Source organism: Parus major, chromosome 1 (assembly GCF_001522545.3).
Source record: "Parus major isolate Abel chromosome 1, Parus_major1.1, whole genome shotgun sequence".
In the NCBI taxonomy this organism is placed as follows: Eukaryota; Metazoa; Chordata; class Aves; order Passeriformes; family Paridae; genus Parus; species Parus major.
The window spans coordinates 26,261,483-26,280,726 of NC_031768.1; the positions used below are offsets into that span (position 1 = coordinate 26,261,483).

The 19,244-nt window shown below is 41.2% G+C and overlaps 2 protein-coding genes across 2 annotated transcripts in view; one reads left to right on the forward strand and one right to left on the reverse strand.

The window, feature by feature from the left end:
* SOWAHC (sosondowah ankyrin repeat domain family member C) lies at positions 1 to 5,011 on the reverse strand. The gene has a single exon (XM_015637683.2). The coding sequence runs from the start codon at positions 4,898 to 4,900 to the stop codon at positions 3,395 to 3,397; it is 1,506 nt and encodes a 501-aa protein (XP_015493169.1). The 5' UTR covers positions 4,901 to 5,011; the 3' UTR covers positions 1 to 3,394.
* SEPTIN10 (septin 10) overlaps positions 4,937 to 19,244 on the forward strand; it is a 24,568-nt gene continuing 10,260 nt past the window's right edge. Inside the window, 7 exon segments of the mRNA XM_015637661.3 lie at positions 4,937 to 5,270; positions 8,711 to 8,828; positions 9,521 to 9,716; positions 11,172 to 11,358; positions 15,297 to 15,458; positions 16,936 to 17,032; positions 17,620 to 17,782. Of these exon segments, the coding sequence (XP_015493147.2) occupies positions 5,031 to 5,270; positions 8,711 to 8,828; positions 9,521 to 9,716; positions 11,172 to 11,358; positions 15,297 to 15,458; positions 16,936 to 17,032; positions 17,620 to 17,782 (1,163 nt within the window). The 5' untranslated portion in view covers positions 4,937 to 5,030.

The window sequence follows — 19,244 nt, forward strand, 5'->3', positions numbered from 1 at the left end:
TTAAGAGCTTTCATGGGCTCTTTTTATTTCATAAAACTAAAGCTTACAGATTCTCAACTCATAACCATTCAGAAAGACAACCACAAAAAGTGTATTAATAAAACCCAACAGGCTTCCAGGCCTCTAAAATTTTTCGAACATAAAGTACAAAAAAAAATACCACATTACATTACAGTCTTGCTGCCTTACACACCATCATAAAAAGTGAACAAAGACATTCAGCAACTTCAGGCGTACCATTAAAAAGATACCAGTAAGTGCTCCAGTTTTCTGTACCATACAACTTTATTTCAGTCACATCTTTGTAGGCAACGTATCCAAAATATTTGACTCAAGCATACCTTTAGACTGCAAATATACTGAAATAGGGCATCATGTCTTTCCTACCTCAAAAAAAAAACCCATTAAGTTTTAGCTCCTGTTATAAAAAGTAACCATGTGGAATGTGACAAGTAGTAATGTGAAATCAAAGTGCTTTATTCCCATAGCACAGACAGACACGAGTGGTTATGCAGCCATTCTTTAGTATATCTCAAACACCAAAAGAGATAATTGTCCTTTTGCACCTCACCTTGCAAAGACCTTTGAATCATTATGGTGAAATTCCATTAACTGACAGCTGAACAGTATCGGCGGACCTGCAATTTCACTTTGATACTTCAAATAGTAAGTTATAAATGAGGCATCTTTTCATCATTTTTCAAGTTCCCTTAATAATTTGAAAAGTTCTACTGTCTTATGTAACATTATATTCCAGTTAGTCTCTTAAAATCCAAGGTATGCTCTATTTGAAACCATCAAAATATTTCCCTAGAGCCCAATAGCTGTCTAAGATTCAGTATTTTTGTGCAATTCTTTGCTACTTGCATGTGAAGAGAGAAACACTTCACCCAAGCCTGTATGAAAGAACTATAAGCTCTCAAAGCAGAAACCAACTTTAATAAGGTTTGGACATCAGTAGTTGCATGGAATATGTGCTAAATTCAGATGTGCCCATACTGAAGAATGCTCATATTTTAAGTGTTCAGTCAGAAAACTTCCTTCCTACAGAAGTCTAAAAACCTATTTGTCTTGCAGTGAGAAGTTTAAGACTTAGGCATTTAATTATCTTCTCTTATTCTTCAACAGAATTAGCTCTACATCATAACGTGCATGATTAATGCCCCCTGTTTCAGACCCCCCACTGTACAGGTGTACAGTTTAAACAGGAAGGACTGAGGGAAAATTTCTAGCTCCATCCCACAGACATAAAGACAAAGCGCTTTGCAAGACTGATTTTATCCACTGCATTTATGTCAACCAACCCAAAATAAAGGCACGTGAAATCTGTAACATTATAGCTTATAAATTGTAAACTAAAGCTGAACCTCTCTAATTTCTAGTCCTTTTGCACAGAAGTAATGACCAGCACCTATGTAGAGGTTCTATATTACTTTTTAATGCAGCTTTTTCCAGAAATAGTTAAGTGTCACTTGCATGCCTGTGCAAACACTGTAATTTATTAGGTTTTGACATGAAGTGCAGAAACTGATTGTTTATCTGCATGGAAAGTCTGATGCCAATGCATCAGTAGCACTTCCTTCCCGTGTCGCTACAAGAAATCTAAGTCACTAGCAACAGCCACAGATGAGCTGTTACCTCAAAAGTGCACACTCTTAGCAGCAGTTTTCCTGTGAGGTGTTCTAGAGCTTGTGGCATGTATTTAATCAGTGTCTCAAATTTGGATTTTAACATGTCAAAACCTATCTATTTTTGGTTAGTTACAGGCCAGGCATGCACATGCATCTTAAGGAAGCCAACTCCAAACATGCTTTGACAGATGCTGCATTGAAATTGGCCACACTTTAACAACTAAACGCAGATGAGCTGCTACACTGAGTAGCATTCAGGATCCAGGGTCAGCTCAATACCTCAGCTCCTAAGGAAAGCTGAATATGGATTTAAATCTGCCTCCTAGATTTCACTGTAACTGCTACCTTTAAAGCAGAGAAACAAGATTCAAGGTTTCTGAAAGCTTTAGCAGACGGATAGGCTCGTCAATCAGATTAAGACTTAGTAGGCTGTCAAACAACGGTTCAAAGCCTTGGCTATCACTTCTCTAGAAATATAGGTTAAAAGAACGCAAACACCACTGCCACCACTTAACTAGAATATGTAATTATGCTGCTTCATTCATTATGATAAACAGGGAGAGAGTTTTGGAGTTCTAGTTTTTCACCCTTGCATGAATTCGCACACCTCCTTTTTTTTTTCCTTCCCCTCTGTTTTATTTTTTCTGTATTTCCACACAGTGTCAGCTGAAGGGATTGGCACACAAGTTACTAGCAAACACTGTAGGTATCACATTACAGAACCATATTAGAGTTTCATGAAAATTTCATGCAATGGTGTCTGTGCTCTTTTATTCTAAAAGAGAACGATTTTCACAGGTGACACATACAACACTATTTTCTGATTTTAAATGCAGTGAGTTACACAAAGAACATTAACAAGACTTGACCAGACTTAATAACTGGAACTGCACTAGGTCTGGCACTTGAGAACTCACAGTGATTAAAATAAAATGCTTTGCCTAAGACAAAACATAAGATACCAAATATATATAAAAACTCTTTGCTTGTATTATCTTGTATTAATATTCCAACAGCGATAAGCAAGCTCAGTAGTACCTCAGACAGCAAAGACTTTGCACATGGTTAACTTTATACATTGCTTGCAGTGCAACAGATGCTTTTATTTTTTAATAACAATATATTCATGATGTCAAATTAAGCAGTTTTCAATGCATAAAGTCAACACAGGCTCAACTCTTTGATGGCTTGAAGCTTGGATTCTGACAGGAAACCATTCTCTACCATCTCATTTTGTGTCCCAAACTCCACACCGCACCAGGTGGTATTGCTGTTAAAGAGAAACTTAAGGTATACCTGGATATTACTGAGGTGCTCTTCTGACATAGCAAGTTGTTTGCTGATAGTTAATAGTACCAGTTGATAATGTAAGAGTAAAGCATTTGCACTTTTCCTTCCCCCACTCACTTTGCTAATCCTAGCAGATCCACTAACACAGGTTTACAATCCCGAAGCCTGCTTTTAGAGAGAAAGGAGCACAGCTTTTAAACACCCCAGTGCTTCTCAACCCACCCCCACTGCCTCCCATTTCAGCACTGAGGGCCTGGCTGAAGCAGCTGCTCTCAGGAGCTGTGAGCTCCCAGAGCCCTGTTGATCTGCTGGGCTCACACCGAACCAGGAGATAAAACAAGTTACTCAGGACCCTTCTGGCCAGAGTCCATGAGTGTAGATGAGCGCCCACTCGTACCTGCCTCACCTTCTGTGCTACACCTGAGGGCACTTTGGTCTGTGCATCCACCTCCCAGACCTCCTGCTCCCCGGCCTTATCCAAACACATTGGACTTCGGCCTGAGCTTGAATGATGATTTCAGGGATTTCTCCTCATGCTCTTCCTCCTCAGTGTCACCACGAAAGGAGGGCGTGTTGTGGATGATCTGAGTCCTGAAGCGGATCTTATTAAGCCGAGGCTTCATCCGTCCACTGCCAGAAGCTTTCCTGGTCATCTCCTTGCCTTTGCCTGGCACCGCTGCCCCATCGGTACCTTCAGCTTCCTCCCCAGTACCGTGATGGTGGTGGGAGAGCCGGTAGTTCATGAGATTAGACGGCAACACCTTGGAGAGTCTCCAGCGCCCGCTCCCGTTGCCAGCATTCCCTTCCTCCTCCTCCTCCTCCTCCAAGGCCCCCACGAGGCTCCGCATGTCCCCCGAGGTGCCCTGGTGCAGGTACTGCGCGGCCTTGCGCCCGCTGTAGTCGCGGATGTCCACGTCGGCGTCGTAGGCTCCCACCAGCAGCTTCACGACCTCGGCGTGGCCGTGCATGGCGGCGATGTGCAGGGCCGTGTGCCCGCCGCTCGTGCGGGCGTTGATGTCCACGGGCAGCCCGTGCCGCTGGGCGAAGTTGACCAGCCTGGCCAGCAGCTCCTGCCGCCCATGCTTGGCGGCCCAGTGCAGCACTGTGAAGCCGGTGATGAAGTCCCGCTTGCAGAGCAGCGCCGGCTCGCAGCTTAGCAGCCCCTCCAGGCTCTCCCACCGCCCGTCCGAGGCCGACAGCATCCAGGCGTGCTCCAGAGGGTCCAATGCCACGGAGCCGGTGGTGCTCCCCTCCTCCTCGGCGGAGGACGAGGCCACCGAGGCGCTGTCCGAATCGCGGCCGCGGCCCCCGCCGGGGAGGGCGCCGCGCTTCAGCTGGGGGGAGCTGCCCCGCGCCGCGTCCCTCAGGCTCCGGCGGCCACCGCCCTGCGCCGCCGCCCCGGGGGCTCCCTCCGCCGCCCCCGCCTCGTCCGCCGCCGGGGGCCGCCCCGGGCCCGCGGCTATTGCGGTCTCCTCGCTGCCGCTGCCTTCGCCCCGCCCGGGCGGCGGCCCCCGCCGGGAGCCCCTCCGTTGGCCTCCAGCCACCGCCGGGCTCGGCCGGGGCGGCTCGCCCCGCTGCCCCGGGGGCTGAGGGCGGCTGCCGGCATCCTCGCCTGTTGCCGGCGGCGTCTGCTCAGAGCCTGCCTGTGGGGAGGGCGGCGGGCTCGGCTGCTTCGCGTTGTTCTCCGCCGCCGGCTCCTGCTCCCCGGGGGTCAGGGGGACGGTGACGGGGGGCTCAGGGGCGCAATACCGGCGGCGGAGGTGCACGTACTTGACGCCGGTGCCGGGCTCCTGGCGCACGGTGGCCACTGCATTGACCAGCTCCTTGAAGCGTTGCCGGGCGGCGGCGCGGCGGGAGGGCTCCGCGGGGTTCAGCCAGTCCCGGAAATGCTCCAGCAGCTCCGCGTTGCGCGCCCGCCCGCCCCGCGCCGCCAGGAACCGCACCACTGACTCCTGCTGCAGCTCCGCCGGCTCCGCCATCGCCGCCGCTACCCCATCGCGCCGCCGGCACTCCTCCTGCTGCTACCGCCGCTTCTGGCGATGGTGGTGGCAGTGGTGGTGCGGACGCGGTGGAGCCGCCGCTACCCGAGCCCCTCCTCCCGGCGGCAGCATGCCCGGCAATCACTGCCGCGGCGGCGGCACCGCGCCGCCCTCAGGTCGGGAGGCGCCCGCCAACAGCGCCCGCCCCGGCGGCGGAGCCCTGGCCGCTTCCCCTCCCCGCGCTCCTCCCCGCCGCGTGCCTCTCCCCTTCGGCGGCAGTTTTGGCCGCGTCTTTCCCTCCCCGCTCTACTCCCTCCTTCTCTGTCTCGCCTGGCGGGTTATGGCTGCTTCCGATGCCGGTCGGTATCTGGTAAGTCCCCTCCGCGGTGAGGGGAACGCTGGGGGTGAGCCCGGCGCGGCTGAGGGGACGGAGGGCCCCGGCTGTGCCGGCACCAGGAGGGGAAGGGAGGGTGGCGGTCGCACCGTGCGAAGAGGTGAAGTGCCGCCTGTGCCTCGCTGCCTTCGCTGGTGGGGCACCGGGCGCTGCTCCGGGTCCGTGAGCGGCGCTGGTGAGGGCCGCGTCAGGGTGAGGGCCGGGTTAGCGGGGGAGATGAAGGCTCCTACCTCACGCCGTCTAGTTCCCCGAGCTGCCAGGCTTTTAGTACACTTGCTAAAGGAACTTGTTTTCGGATGTCACTGTTAGCGCTCCCGTGGCGTATCGAGTATTTCAAGTAATAAGTTGAATCTTATCTACTGAAGAATTACTTCTGTGTAATGGCAAAGCTGTCATCAGCTCTATGTTCTGAAGACATTGAACCCATCCCCATGGCAGTGCTGGAGCGTTAGTTCCTCCGGAGCGTGGTCCTGTGCCTGCTGTTAGTAGTGGAAAACTCGGGGCTTAGGAAGAGTCAGATTTGGGGTGCCCATGGGCACATTAGTGGGGGGATGTCCCAAATTTCAGTCACGTCTACAAACACAGTAGTGAGCTAGTTTCTTGCTTGGATGCTAGTCTGGTTCTGCAGAGGCTTATGCAGAGTGATGCATGTAGTCTGATACCTAACTTTTGCTTTGGTACAGCATGGAGTTGTGCAGTTTTAGTCAGACATATGTGGCAAATTCTAAACATAACTATTTTTTTTTAGTTTCTTTTTTTCTGAAAGGAAAAAAATTAAATGTTACACCGTCTCATATTTTTTATGCTATTTTTAATGAGCAACTTTATATAAACCAAAATATTTGATTAAATCATAGAATGGCTTGGGTTGGAATGGATCTGAAAAAGATCATCTGATTCCAACCCTCCAGCTCTGGGGACAGTTTTCACTAGTCCCATCCAATGTAATGAATCTGGAGAAATCCAGACACATTAGTTATGCTACCAACCTTTAAAAATGGGTTTGAGGAAATGAATGGGATGTGATTTGGGTGATATTTAGGTGATAACAATTAGGCGATATTTCTTTTGGAAGTAGTAAGAATGCAGATATCATGTGGTCAGTTTTGTGGATTTAATTTCTCTGCCTGTTAGACAATAGCAGAGGGACAAATTCCCAATGTCCTTGGAAAATTTCAGAAGGAAAATTATGAGCTACTGCTTTTCTGTTAAGAGAATGCTTCAGTTGCTGTCAGGTGGAATAGATTTACACAGTGATTCTTCTGTAAGGAAAGGAGGTGTTCTGAATGAGGGCTCACTGCTTGATAGGCAGCAGCAATTTACACACTGAGACAAGCTACTTCTATTTCTTTATTCTAGTTTGTGCAAAGTAGGATGCTAGGTTATAACGCACAGAATGCTAGCTGCCCAGTCATCAAAACTACATTTATACATTTTAGCAAACAAGGAAATCAAGGGTCATTTGCTACCAGTTTCAGTTTTCTTAATTAGTGTTCTACCTTCTGTTGGTTGGTGATTCTCTCTTGTCATGCTAATTAGTCCACATTCGCAGTCTTTCTCTTGGATTGGTGGGTTTCTTGAGTTGGTGGTCGATGAGTTGGTGGTCACAATCTCCTCCTGCCAAAATTGCCTTGGAGCTGAGTCAGTTGGAGGTGATTTCAGCATAGTTGCTGAGTTGGCTTGGTTAGTTTCTTCCCTATATTGGGAGTTCTGCCAAATGTCCTTGTGGCCCGTGAATTCTGCATTCTTTGTGTCCACTTTCATAAGCACATCCTTCTCCCCAAGCTTTGTTAACCTCCTCCAGGTCTGAGATCATCGAGGCATGTCAAGCCCTAAATCTTAACAAGGCAGTTCTACTGACAAAGTAATTTTTCCTTCTAACACCTGGACATCAGAAGGAAGAACCCATCCTGCGAGGATTTTTTGTTGGAGAGTTACAAATGGCAGTGCAGAGGTTTTGAGGGTAGTCCAGCATGGTTGGGATTTAGGCTGGTGACATGAAGGTGAAAAGCCTCCCTTTCTCCAGTCACACGGTGCTTCTTGGACTGGCTTTTGGTGTGGAGGGTGAATGGTTTGTGTTAGAGGAACTGTCTTAGCTTAGTGGTAATAGAGGTGCTTTGAGTATTGGGCTGAGCATCAGCTAGAGTTCTTAGATGTGCAGCCACTCTGTCTCAGATACACTTGTCTTTAAATAGACAGAAACCTGACAGTTCTCAGTGTTTCTCAGGACTTTTTAATAGTAATTTTCTTCTAGTAGAATGCCTTGAGAAATTTTGTTTTCTGACATGCTTTGAATGTACATTTTTTAATAGCCCAAAGATGTCATATTTTCTATTTAAATTGTTCACTTTGCCTATGCATTTTCCCTCATGTTAGTCTAAAATGGAATTATCTAATTACAGAAATCTAAAATTAGTTTGTGCAGTTAGTGCAGTGTGGTCTGTAAGCTCATACAAGGAAGTCCTGTGCAAATAAAGAAGAGATGAGTATATGCTGTGAGGAATACTCATATCCTTCTAGCTACAGGAATTCCGAGACTTGTTATGCATACCTATTAGAAAAACTGTCACTTTAATGGGCTTTTAAGTTTTAAATTAAAAAATTTCCTACTGTTGACCATATGCATGTTCACAGGAAACAGTAATGGTTTCCCATTCCATGTGGATTGGAAATACAAGAGAAAGAATATCATGGACCTGTCACCATTTCTACTTTTGACATGAAATTTTTTAAAAAAAATATGGTTCATTTGTATGAATCAAGATATTTCCTTTTAGCCTTATGCATTTTAGAATGCTCACTGCCTTGATGTTGTGGTTCTAGATTGCTGTCTGATGTTTGAAAAGGAATGTGCCCCTTTAGATAGTTCTAATAAAATAGATGTAATTCTGTCTCAGAGTTCTGGTCCATATAATGAGTGTAGATAATATTTTAGTTTACATAAATAGCAATTTCAGGTCCAGCTTTTCAGAATGAGTTCTGTTTGATAATGTACCCCTTCTTCTGATTATGCTCTCTATTTTGAATTCTGATGCTTAGATTGTTTTTAGTACTTTTTTCCTAATTTCTAAGAGCAAACCAACTGTGATCTATTTTCTCCCTACAGTTTACATTTTCAGTTGGACTTGTCTACTTTATTTCATTCACATTTCATAAGATTGTTTGGCTTGGGTTTTTTTTTGTGTGTTTGTTTTCAAAACCTGGATTTTATTTTAAGCCTGCAGATAGTCCTGTAAAGTAAATTTAAATGATTTCTCAAATCATGGAATAAAGCTGATTTGGCAGGTCTTTTTTTTTTTTTTCAGACTTTGGCTTTTCTTCATTGCATGTGAAATCATAAGGAATGAATTCTAGCTTTTTAGTAGAATTAATTTATTGCCATTGTTAACTGATATTTTAAAATTATTTTTCTGTAGCAAAATGTTGGCTGTCGAACTTTGTCCTTGTCTGCACATGTTGGGTTTGATAGCTTACCTGACCAGCTGATTAGGAAATCCATCAAGCATGGCTTCTGCTTCAACATTCTTTGCATTGGTGAGTAGTACCTGGTGCTTTAAGGCTTTAGTGGTATACCCATTTTAGGAAGTGACTGAGATTTAAATCCAGCTGTGTTGTTAAACAGTTTCTTTAATGTTAAGCATGAACAGTAATTCTACCCCTTCTCCCAGCTTTGTTTATTTGGGTTTGTATGTAGCATTTTCATAAATAATGTGAAGACCAAAAAAATGTTGAAAACGGATGCCAGTTATTTATTAATTTATCAGCAGCCTTTTGGATTTTTTTGAGTGAACTGGGTTTATGCTTTTAACAAAGAACTTCAGATTAAAAAAAATTCTGAAATTCTAGGGTGGTATTACTGAAGTGTTTCTATACTTATCAAATGTTTTGCTCTAATATTTTATCCTTATTCTTAAAAACCATCTGTTGACTCTCTGGTTTCACAACTAGCTGCTTAACTTTTTAAAATCTATAGGAAGATGGTTTTACACTTTTAAAGAAACCAAAGTGTCAAGTCACTGTTCTGCTCATTACTCATCAGCTGGTAATTACTCATTACTGTTATATGGAGGATGAAAACAATAAAAGAAAATTTAGTGTTCACTAAAAGAATGTACAAATACGTTTTGCTCAGAGAAATCGGTTGAGAAGTTTTTGTGTATGCTTTCTGTGATTATTATGTGTTTAATGTGCAAAATGTCTTCTCCAACCCTTCTGTTTAACCTTAGGGGAAACTGGAATTGGGAAATCAGCCTTGATGAGTAGTTTGTTTAACATCAACTTTGAGGACTCTCCATCAACACATTTTCTGTCAAGTGTGCGACTTAGAGCCCGGACTTATGAACTCCAGGAAAGTAATGTGCTTTTGAAGCTGACTGTTGTAAAAACAGTGGGATTTGGTGACCAGGTGAACAAAGCAGATAGGTAAGTGCCCTCTTGTCACTATATTATGCTGAAGTTTTGGTCTTAATTGCAAGTTGATTTTTCTTTGGGCTTTGTAGTAAGTGGTTGTCTTACATGTATTCTGAATAGATGGTTAACTGTTTTCCTTGTGTGCCAAAGTAAACACATTGTTCTTCTCATGTAAGAAATCATTTTATAATTCAGATGAACTCTGCTCCTTTCTTTATGATATAATCTTTTATAAATTTGTGTATATGGAGTATTTTTTTGGGGGGGTGAAGAAAAGCAGGGAGTTTAATGGGAGGCTTTTTAAACAGCCAAGAAGATTATAAAGTACTGTAGATTAAATAGATTAGATCTACAGGGTTGTTAACAATTCAATTGTAACTTGTTGAAGACCTTAAACTGGAAGTAACATCATGTGGATTACTGAAAATCTTTGTTTTTTGTGTCAGTCAGCTTAGACAGAAGATGTAGAGGCAGCACATTGGTGTCTTTCAGAACTTTTTTTGAGTCACTGTGTGAATTTTTTACAGGACTGAATTGTCTCAGCGGATTTTGTTTCTTCTGGCTTAATTGTAAAGAATTTATGCTATGTGAGCACCTAAATGGTGGTACGCATATAATAAGAGGTTAGAGAGTCACATTGAGACTATCATGACAGCTGTGGCTTATGGTATGACTGCATAATAGCTACTGCTGGTGAACTGAATGAAGGAGATGCAAGTGGATACTAGTATAGCTATTAGAGGTTTTGATGTGTGGTATAGGAGGTGCCTTTTTGTTCTTTTGATTTTGTGTGTAATACCTGCTTCTGGATTTCAATAGCAAATGATCTGGTTTGTAAACTTACGTTCTGTGTAACAGAAGTGTAAGGGTGCACTGCTTCTACATCTAGCAAATCTTTCTTTTTGAAAGCAGATTAGTATCTGGTTTTAAGTAAGATAAAGTATACTTAAACTGTACTCACTATAAATCAGATTTTTATTCTCTAATATTTCTCATTTTTGTTTTTGTGTATTGTTTAAGAGCTCTCTCATGTACAGTGCTTCAGAAGATAAAGCTCATCCTGTTTCTTGGTACTATTAATTGCATATTCTTTCTGTTCTTGTGTTGTACCTAAGAGGTTGTTGTATCTTCCTTATATTTAAGAGTTCTGCATTTGCACAACTTAATTGCAGAAATTTAAAAACATCACTTGGGAAGTTTAGTTATAATCGTAATTAACTTTATGTAGCTTTTTTCCACTAATGGTAGCTAGGAAATATTTTGTTTTATTAGAGGCACAATTATTTTTTGAGTAGCTTTTCAGAAATTAGGATTAGTCTGTTTTTTAGACATAATTTTCTGCCCTACTTGAACAGCCTTTTGACATGTAAAGCAAAAATCTGCAGAACAATATAAGAGAGTTCCTTTCTTAGTCTGTCTCTGTTTAGGAGTAGCTAATATCTGGTTGTTAAATTTTATTTCCTACAGCTATCAGCCAATAGTGGATTATATAGATGCACAATTTGAAGCCTATCTCGAGGAGGAACTGAAAGTTATACGTTCTTTATTTAGCTACCATGATACTCGCATCCATGTCTGCCTCTATTTCATTTCACCTACAGGCCGTTCTCTAAAAACCATAGATTTGTTAACTATGAGAAGCCTAGACAGTAAGGTAAGACTTGGAAACAGTTCCAAGAATTTGTCTTTCTAAAGCATCTTTTAGCTTTTAGGTCCATTACCATATTTCAATTCTATATCAATGCATTTGGTTTTGTAATTTTTTTTTGGTACTGTACTATAAGTTCAGAATAAATGGGCTGTGCAAGTAGCTTGCAGTTCATCACTTGTTTGTTTACAAATCCAAAGGAGAGAGACATATAGCAAGAACACTGAAAAAAGAAGCACAGCAAAGTTAAAAAAAGTAGAACCACACCAACTTTACTTTTATTAAACTATAAACAGCATAGTGAGATTGGATAGGGTACCTTCCATAAGTGCTGCAGTATTTCTAATTAAGCTTGTTTTTAGTTTTGGGACTGCCAGAAAGTTGGCATATAAAAAGCTATGCAGCACTATGAAGATCTTCATTATAGATAACTGAAGATGCATGAAGAGCCATGAACAGAACACCCTGCCAACGTGGCTTTTTCTGTGATAGTCTGCAGTAGCGTTTCAACATCTTGATTTGTTTAGGAAGGTTTAAAATAGCAGTTTCTAATGAAATTACTTGGATTTTCTAAATCCTTAACTTTTTTTCCTGTAATGAAACATTTAGCTGTGTGAAGTTAAATGTTTAACCTATTTTAAGAAACCTTATATTATTTGGATTTAATTTGTTGAAATGTTAAAAAATTTGAAAACTTAAATGCATTTGCTGTGCCTTTCACCTTTTCCTTTGTGCTTTACTAGAGCCCCTTCTCCTAAATTCCTGCATTTTCTTGTTCGTGAGAAGTTTTTTCCAAGATAACAAGGATTTAATCAGTTGTCTAGACCACATTTGTGGTTGATAAGCACATATGGGATTTTTGTTGCTTTGTTTGTGGCTGTATTTTGCATTCTGAACCTCTCAATAGCAGAGAGCAAGCAGAGGGAAGGTGTGGTGGAACAAAGGTAGAGGAGATCGGGGTCATTTCTGTGTGCTGTGTTGTTGGTTTCTAGGTTGTGCCCTCTCTTTACTGGACTTCATTTAAAACTCTTAAAACCATTTAAAATAGTGTTTCTCTCAGAAGAAAAGGATACAGATCTTTGAGTCCCAGCATCCTAAGAAAATATCCACAGGATAAACCAAAAACTTTGGGGAATTTTGGCCTCTAGCCACCTACTGCAAATATTTTTGATTCTGCTTTGGCACAGAGAGAGCATGAACCACACGCTCATGTTTAATCCCTTTGCAATGGATTCTTTCTGATCTTACTACAAAATTATCCATGTGCACACAGAAAGGCTGTATTTTTAACTGTAGTTTTGTTTCCATCTTGTTGTGGAGCATGTTTGTGGTGCTTTTAGTACTGCATTCTCTAGTGGCGGTTAAGAACTTGGAGTTTCCCAGGATGTAGGAGTCCCTGGGTGGATTCACTGAGTACAAGATTCCATAAAGAGAAGATGGTGCAGCCACATGCATCCATCAAATGTGTAAATCTATGTCAAAAGCTGTCTTGAGCTTCTTCCTAAACCCACTACAGTGTACACTGTGTGCTTTTGTTACGGTCTGCTGCTACAAAACAATAGCAGATTACACAGTTTAGAGGTAGAGAGGGTTCTTGGAATGGATTAGGTTTGTCCTGTACTCTGCAGTCCTTGAAGAAAAAAACAGAGTATCTATGGTCAAATTCTTTTTCTCTGTTATGAACTGGATGACTAGCTAAGAATTTGGACTCTAGCATTTAGACATTGGAAAATCCTGTAGTTTTGCTTAGGATGGCATCACTACAGGCCAGCCAGGTTTCTTTCACAGACAAAAGGAATCTTTTCCTGTAGACTTTCTTGATGGAAATAGTGGTTATTCAGCTCAGAGCTCTGCAGTTCTAATTTATTCTCTCAGAATTGTATGCAGGTTATGGTCAAGTCAGTAAAGTATTGTGGGGATTTAGTTTGGGTTTTTTCTCTTCAGAAAGAATCTTCAGAAATTTTTATATTGATTCATAGGGGTACAATTAAATCAGCCTGCTCTTGCAACCAACAGTGATTTTAAATACATGTATTTCTTTTCCCTCTTTGTTGCTTTTTTAAAACCAGAGTAAATTTTATGCTTTTCAATATTTTATACAATTGTGGTGATTTAATGTCCATGTTGATAGCTGTAATCACAGTTTCTGATGATTTTCACAGAATCATTAGGTTGGAAGAGACCGCCAAGATCCTTGAGTCCAGCCCAGCCCTAACAACTAAACTATGGCACTGAGTGCCCTACCCAGTCTTTTTTTAAACACATCCAGGGATGGTGACTCTACCACCTCCCCGGGCAGACAATTCCAATACTTTAACACCCTTTCTGTAAAAATCTTTTTCCTAATATCCAACCTGTATTTTCCTTGATGCAGCTTTAGACTGTGTCTTATTGTTTTGCCAGTTGTTGTTTGGAGAAAGAGACCAACCCCACCTGACTACAGCCACATTTCAGGGGGTTGTAGAGAGTGATAAGGTCACCCCTGAGTCTCCTTTTCTCCAGGCTAAACAACCCCAGCTCCTTCAGCTGTTCTTCACAGGGTCTGTGTTCCAAACCCCTCACCAGCCTTGTTGCTCTCCTCTATCCTTGGTAAACTTTCTCTGCTATTTGTTTTCTAAGTAATTCTCTCTTAATTAGTGAGTACTTGAAAGATGTTCACATTGAAAACACAACTTTCATGTTGAAAAAGAATAGAGGTTAATTTACTTCTGAGGACTCTGTGTTCCATCAATTTTTAGACCTATATTAGAGAAAACCTAACTTGATGTCCGTCTGCTAATTTGATTGAAGGTGTGAATTACTCCTAGCTGTAACAGATTGTTTATACAATTCTAAATTAGTTCAGTTATTTTAAAATATATTCCATAATTTTATTTGATTTTAGATATTTTACCCCATCTATGGTTAGATCATGTGTGCTACACAGTTTTGGACTATTAACAGGTAATCTTGAAGTCATACTGAGACCTGGCTTGCATCTTTTTCTTGGGGACATTTTGCTTAAGACAGAAGTCTTATTTGAAAAATAACCATTTTGAATCTGTTCTTGACATTTAGGCATTTCCATTCAGATGGAATATTCAGAAGAACAGAAAGTATTTTTTTTCTTTTCCTCTCCTTTTTCATCTGTGATGAAGGAACTCTGTAAAACTCTTCATCTTCTGAAATCTGAAAGTTATTTATGTTGTTTTTTCAAAATATTTGGATATTGGCATTCATTAATTCCATTTAGTTCTGAAAAAGATGTATTTTGGGAGTGGTGATAGTATTTGTAAGAAAAAAATCGGCATCTACTGCCTTCCAAGTTAGTGCCATAACTATTTTAGGGAAATAGGGCAGTTTAATAGCACAGAATTCTGTGCTCTGAATAATGAGTGTAAAGACTACTAAGCAAGAAGCTCTAGCCTTTGTCATTCCTCTGCTCATACTGGAGAATACTGGAGAAGCTGTGCTGCAGTGGTGGGGTGAAGGAAATGTAGCTGAAAGGAACCCAAGGAAGAGGCTTGGGGGTAGGCTGGGTTTGGTAGCCAGCTTCTTTTTCTTTGTGTATTTAGACTGTTAGCTTTCATTTAACACTTGAGCCATGTCCTCTGCTGCTGTACACTAAACAAGCTATTTTTTTTTTAACAGAGATATAAATACTTAATGGCATTTAGGTAATAAGTAGGCAGTGCTTTTGTTTGACTTCCCTCTATGAGACCTCCGTCCTTGTTCTTAGAATCAATTACTTTTAAGGGAGTATATTAAATAATTGGTTGCTAGTTAGTTAAATGATACCCATGAGAATGCTTTTCATTGTTTGTAAAAGTTTGATATCAATGGATAGAAAGGTTTGGACTGTGGAGGAAGTTTTAAACAGCTAATTAGAAAACAATTCTATTTACAAATGTTGCCACCTCAAAACTGAAGTCTCACACATTGAATATAATTTATGTCATTCATAGGTCAACATTATACCAGTTATAGGCAAAGCAGACAGCATTTCTAAAACTGATCTACAAGAGTTCAAGAAGAAAATAATGAGTGAATTAGTTAGTAATGGCATCCGGATATACCAGTTTCCTACTGACGATGAAACTGTTTCTGAGATTAATACCATCACAAATGTAAGTAAATGACAGAAATATTGATATTTCAGTGCTAAAGGATCATTCTCTAATGCTGATTAATGTCACTGCTTTCACCATTGTCTTTAAGCTTGTAAGTTTGCATGTCACAAGTTTGTTTGTTTATTCTTCTCCTTAAAAAGTTCTTACGTGTTGGGGTTTTTTTCCCTATTTGCAAATCTTCCTGCCCCTCTACTGTTGATACCTGTAACAGAAGAGAGGTTCTCATGCATACACAGTTTTTCTAATATCTGGTTAATTAATATATAATTATTATTACAGATGGACAGATTGACTTTGCTCTTTTCCTCAATAGATTCAATTTTACACCTGGTAGAGAAGATATTTAGGTGCTTCATGTTGACAACTTTCTACAATAGCAAGTCTTCCACCTGCTTCTTTTTCTTTTATTTAGTACTTTCTTTTGAAATTAGGGCAGATTTTCTCTGGGGATGTAAAGGTCAGATGTAACTCTGGGTTATTTTCTGTTGTCCTTTCCAATTGTCCCAGGGGTAGTTGCCAGCTTTCAAGTGAAGCTGTGAAGCTAGATGGCTTTGCCTTGAGCGCTCTGTATCTGCTGCTCTCGTGCATGTGTTTGTAGGTACACATGACCATGTTTGTGTGTACTGGAGTTTGAAAGTAGGGCACGGGAGCCAGGATGCCAGAGCCCATGGTTGTACATTCCTAACCTCTGTTACCCAGCCAGGGAGTGAGAAAGTGCAACTGTCAGTCAGTAACAGGTCCTTTTCCTGTGGTGAAACCTGGTGGTCTGTTTCTTACCACTTCCATGCTCTGCTAGAGATCTATTTTCCAGGTCATGGTGTTGCTTTATTTGGTCAGCTGTTGTGGGTCAGCATGCAGGCAGTAAGTGCCCAGCCTTTGTGCCAAGCCCTCAACAGTAACCAGACCACAAGTTCCAGCATGTGATTGTCATGTGAGTGTTGGGATAGGAGCTTTGATTGAATGTGAGTCATATGTTCTAGGGCAGTTTTCTGTTTGGGGTTGACATTTCCTAGTGCGGCTCAGGATGTAGTTGGCTGCCTTTGCCGTTGGGACAGACGTCCTGAATGAGGAACAACCTGCTTTTCACCAGGTAGTCTTATTCTGCAAAATGCCTTTCCAGACATTTGGCCCCCAGCATGGGCTTATTCCTCCTGACCCACAGGACTTAGCATTGCTCTCATTTTCACTTCCTGACGCACCTGTTGGCCCATTTCTCCAGCCTGTTGAGGTTCCCCTGAGCTGTCAACACATGCATCTGGATCTATCAGCTTCTCCTTCTGTTTCTGTTGTAGTTTGAGTTTTTTATCAGTGGATACTGACTAGCTACTGATCCCCTAGGGCTGGTTTCTGGTTTCAAACTGCCTGTTGGCTTTTCCTGAAATGGTGTTTTCCTCCCTAATTTATTTCTGAAGTGTTTTTATGTTTTAGCATAAGAATGCTGACAGGTACGACTTTATTGGTATGACTTCTACAGGGTTATTTGCCATTTGCCGTGGTTGGAAGTATGGAGAAGGTGAAAATTGGAAACAAAATGGTGAGAGCTCGTCAATACCCTTGGGGCATTGTAAAAGGTATAGGAATTCTTAAAAGTATTTTTACGAGATTTTTGCTGTTGTTGAAGTATAAATAAGTATATGAAGTATAAAATTCAATTCCAATAATACAAAGGGCTGTTTCACTGATGCCAGGCTGATTGTATTTTGGATCGACAGTATAAGGAATTTAGCAATTAATACTTTGAGGCATGCACTGATTTGTAGTTTCATCCACACTGATGCATCCTTAGAATCAAAGAATGAGATGGTGTGTGTAATACTTGGGTAGGTTATGATAGTGATGGTACCTCTAGCACTACCAGATTTCAAACATTTGGTTATTGTCAGTAAAGAGGGTTAAAAAAGAGAGAAATGTGTTGTTCAGCTCAAACAGGAAATCGAGACAGGATGAAATATGTTCACCAGTACTTACAGGTCTTCAGTGCTTCAATGTGTATATTAGAAATTATAAGAAAGTGTGTAAGAGGTATAATAAACAAGATAACCTTTCCCTAGAAGTATATTTAGTGAACAAAGTAAGTGATGCTGTTTAAAATGTATTTTATTATGTATGACTATTTTGCTACTTCTGTATAATAATAAAATCTCTTTTTACTGATTAGTGGAAAATGAGAGCCACTGTGACACTATAAAGCTTCGCAGAATGCTTTGCACAAATATGGAAGACTTGAAAGAGAAGACTCGTGCATATTATGAGCTGTACAGACGCTGCAGACTGGAAAAGTTGGGTTGTAGAGACATTAGCCCTGAGAACAAACCAGTCAGGTAAAAGACTTAATCTGCAGCACTTGCTTTCAGCATCCATTTGCTTCACATCAACCCAATGCAGAGCAGTGTTCCTACATAAAATAAGTTTTCTGAGAAGGATAGAATATATGTTTTTAGGTGGAGGATGTAGCTGTTCATTCAGTTACCTTCATGGAGAAGTATATGGGTTTAAACGAGCATTTTTTTAAAAAACATGAAAGCCAGTTGTGTTTCCGAAATCTTTCTCTTCTATAATAAACCTGAGGATTTTAATTTTTCTCAGGAAGCATGTCTGTTTTCCTTAGGTACCTGTGCTTTATGAACTTTTAAATTATTTTCATTATATATTAGTATTATGTTTTACTTTCTCTTTTAAGAAAGTCTGATTCTGATTAATGGTTTGGTTGGACTCCAGGCTCAGAAGGAACTGAAACAAAAGCTTTTACAAAATAAGTGGTTACACTGTTGACTTCCCATATTATCTGCCATAATAACAAATGTCTTAGCATTTTCAGGTCAAGAAATCTCTTGCTGGACTGTAGGAAGTTAAAAGAGGATTCCAAATTAAAGTTAAGCAAGAGGTTATAGGCACTCAGTTGTTGCATGTAGTAAAGCTGCTTTGTGCAGGAAGCATTTAAAATTTCTATATCCAGTTTGTTTAATCTTTTGAGTTCTCTCATTTCCCTCTTCCAGCTGCCTTTGTTTTTTCTTTATGCATGGGGCTGTACTTTTAACTGGTCAGAATCCTGCTGGGGAGGAGCTGAAGCTTTGTGAATTGTTCAAGCCTTGATGGTTTAGCAAAGCACCGTTACTGCATAGTCATGGTGGGAAATACTGACTTTAACCAGGCATGAAAACAGAATAAAACTTAGCATTAAAAATAGTTTCTCATTGTTTGAACTGAGGCACTTTTGCAGATTAATTCATTTAGATGATCTTGAGCTGACCGTGAATCAGTGGTCTCTTGACATTTTTCTTGATTTTAACAAGAATGTAATACATCCTTTCCATAGAAAGAGAACCAAAGGTGAAAGAGGTTTAAAACCAGCTGAAATTAACCATATAATTTTCATTTGGTTTAGGTTTAAATTTAAGAACCTGTGTTAACAGCTGATGCCTTGTTATCCTTGTCTAGGGAAGACTTTTTTTAGAGATTTGCTCACGGCCATACTGACTCCAGTGCCTTTGGCTTTTCTGAAGCTGGATTTCATGGTGTACAGCTGTCTCAGGATAAGAGTTAAATTATAAAAACCATCATCCATAGATGTATTTTCTTTCACGAGCAAAGGAATTATCTTTGTGAAACCCCTACAGTTTGCATTTTGTTAGCAGCCTGAAGTGGCAGGTTCATATCAGAACGTCCCAGTATTTTACACTTCAGAGCTCATTTAGATATTGTTTGCTTCTTGGATATACAGAAGAGCTGAGTTCTCTCTGGTGTGTAGAATTTACATAGGGCCCACTAGATGTCAATTTTATT